The sequence below is a fragment of the Fukomys damarensis genome, unplaced genomic scaffold (genome assembly GCF_012274545.1).
Source record: "Fukomys damarensis isolate Sample0158 unplaced genomic scaffold, DMR_v1.0_HiC HiC_scaffold_51243, whole genome shotgun sequence".
Lineage (NCBI taxonomy): Eukaryota > Metazoa > Chordata > Mammalia > Rodentia > Bathyergidae > Fukomys > Fukomys damarensis.
The window spans coordinates 1-2,165 of NW_022952155.1; the positions used below are offsets into that span (position 1 = coordinate 1).

General features: G+C 60.1%; 1 protein-coding gene across 1 annotated transcript; it reads right to left on the bottom strand.

The window, feature by feature from the left end:
• Nucleotides 1-29: 29 nt before the first annotated feature.
• LOC104863155 (preferentially expressed antigen in melanoma-like protein 1) lies at nt 30-1,952 on the bottom strand. The gene is made up of 2 exons (XM_010625507.1): nt 1,926-1,952; nt 30-1,775 (listed from the first exon to the last, which is right to left on the bottom strand). The coding sequence occupies exons 1-2, from the start codon at nt 1,950-1,952 to the stop codon at nt 1,131-1,133; spliced, it is 672 nt and encodes a 223-aa protein (XP_010623809.1). The 3' UTR covers nt 30-1,130.
• Between the last annotated feature and the right edge of the window lie 213 nt (nt 1,953-2,165).

Genomic DNA, 2,165 nt, shown 5'->3' on the forward strand with positions numbered 1-2,165 from the left:
AGAGAGAGAGAGAGAGAGAGAGAGAGGGAGGGAGGGAGCAGATGCGGTGAATGGAAGTCAGTAACAGTTCAAGGTACCATCACTGGTGTCACCGACTCAGTCCCCATTTCCCACAGTGCCCTGTGCTCATCCCCAAGCAGAAAACCACAGCTCTGTCCAGGTGAGGCCAGGGGGTGACATGCAGGAAGGATGAAGCCAGGCAAGACCGGCCACTCTTGATGCAGCTGGGTCCGTGTCCTCGGCAAAGTGTGTGTTGCTCCCCCGCGAGGCCCAGACTCCCGCACCTCCCAGGGGCATCGCTATGGTTTAGGAATGGGCTGCCCCCCCAAAGCTAACGCACTCAGCGGCGGGCCTTTGGGAAAACGGCTAGATCGCGGTGTGGCATCCGGGCTGGTCCGAGGGTTGGTTTAGCGTGGCCGAAGGCCATGCAATCGATCGGGACGGAAACACTCGGCTCTTTCCCCTCTGCTGGGTGCGGATGGTAACAAGCAACGGAACTAACCGTAGCCCGCGAGGAAGCTGAAGGGAAAGGAGGGAGGCCGGCTTGCTGCTTTCTGCCTATCCTGCAGTGGAACTGTCCTTGCTGCCCCTGCGGTGTTCCGAAGCCGGCCAACCACGGACCCGAATCTCTGAGCTGTGACCTCAAATCAAACTTGGCTCCTTTTTACCTTGCAGGGTTCGGGCATCCTATTTTGGCGCCGCCAGCTTCGGAGGAGCACCCGGCCGCCTTTCTGAAAGGTGGGCAGAGAGAAACGGGACCGCGCCCCACCGGAGCTGCTGAGTGCCGTCCTCTGTGCACCCTTAGTTAACTGCTCTCTCCTACCTCTTCCAGCAGCACCGTAACCTAGACACGCTCCTTCAAGACAAAGAAATCGCGGCTGCCCTCCTCCCGCCGCCGGCTCCCACCCCGCTGCCTTTCTGAGAGTGGGGCCGGGTGCGGATCTCCTGTTCCACGTTGGTCCCTGCCTTCACGGGTCCCTATGGGACGCGGCAGACCTCACTGCGGGTCCAGACGGTGCTGTGCAGCCACTTCCCGCTACCTCCCAGGCTACCAGCCGCGGGGCACACAGACGCCCTCTTCCTCTCTACCCTACCCGCACCTCGAATGTGCAGCCGAGCTCGCCACCCACTCACCTGAAGATCTTGTGCAGTTTTCCTTCCAAGAAGAAGACCTTATCTATGTGAAGCTCCCGGAGACTTTGCATCTGGCCTAAGTGATAAGCATAGATGCGGGAATGCCATTTGTTTTTCGAGGGTGAATAATATTTGTCTGGGTCCATGCTGCCGAAGCGAAATGTGTGAAGGTTCTTCATCTTCTTGAGCTGAGGAACGAAGGCTCGCATGCTTTCGCGAGTCCAGTCGCTGAGCACATGCACCTCCCGGATAGAGTCCAGCTGCACAGCACGCAGCAGCTTCACCACGTGAAAGACAGCACAGGAAGTGATCGTCACCTTCTCAGAGAGCAGGTGTACCGCGGCTCTTCTCTTCCGGACCCACTTCAAGAGACACACCTGCAACGCATCGTGGTTGGCATAGGTACTACAGGATTCAAAATGGAGCTGCGCGAGTACCGTCAGGCTCGGCTTCTTCTTCCTCGGCCCCCGCTCGCCCGTTTCCTCGCTGCTGGCATCCCCCGAGTGGGCAACTCTCACGGTCCCGGGCCGTGAGGTCCAGAAGTCCCGGTGTACGTCCCTCCAATCCAGCACCCGCAGTCTCCGCCTGCTGTGGGCGACACAGGAATCGGTTTCAGCACTGAGACCAAAAGACCCAGCCTCCTACCTGAGCTTCTCTTCTTTCCCTCTCTGGACATCGCGGACGCCCTGCCCTTCCTGCCTTCCTTTGCCACCCTCCACCCCTCCCACGTGGTGTGCTTCGACCTCTGGCTCTTCTGAGAAGGGGCAGGGGCAGATTTCACACATGCTCACCGCATCCCCCACGTGCAGCAGTTTCATGAGGAAACCCCTGGGCGGGTGGTGCTCGGTTCGGTGAAGGCCAGCACCTCCTCCACGCCAGAAGCCGCTCCCCCCCGAGTCCCCCGTGTCCCGAACACTGACTCTCCCTGCTCGGGACTCCCGGGACCCTCCTTCCAGGGTCCGTGGATCTCCCTCACCTGGGGTGAACCTTCTGGGACAGCTGCCTGTCCAGGCCATCCAGCAGGGCTTCAA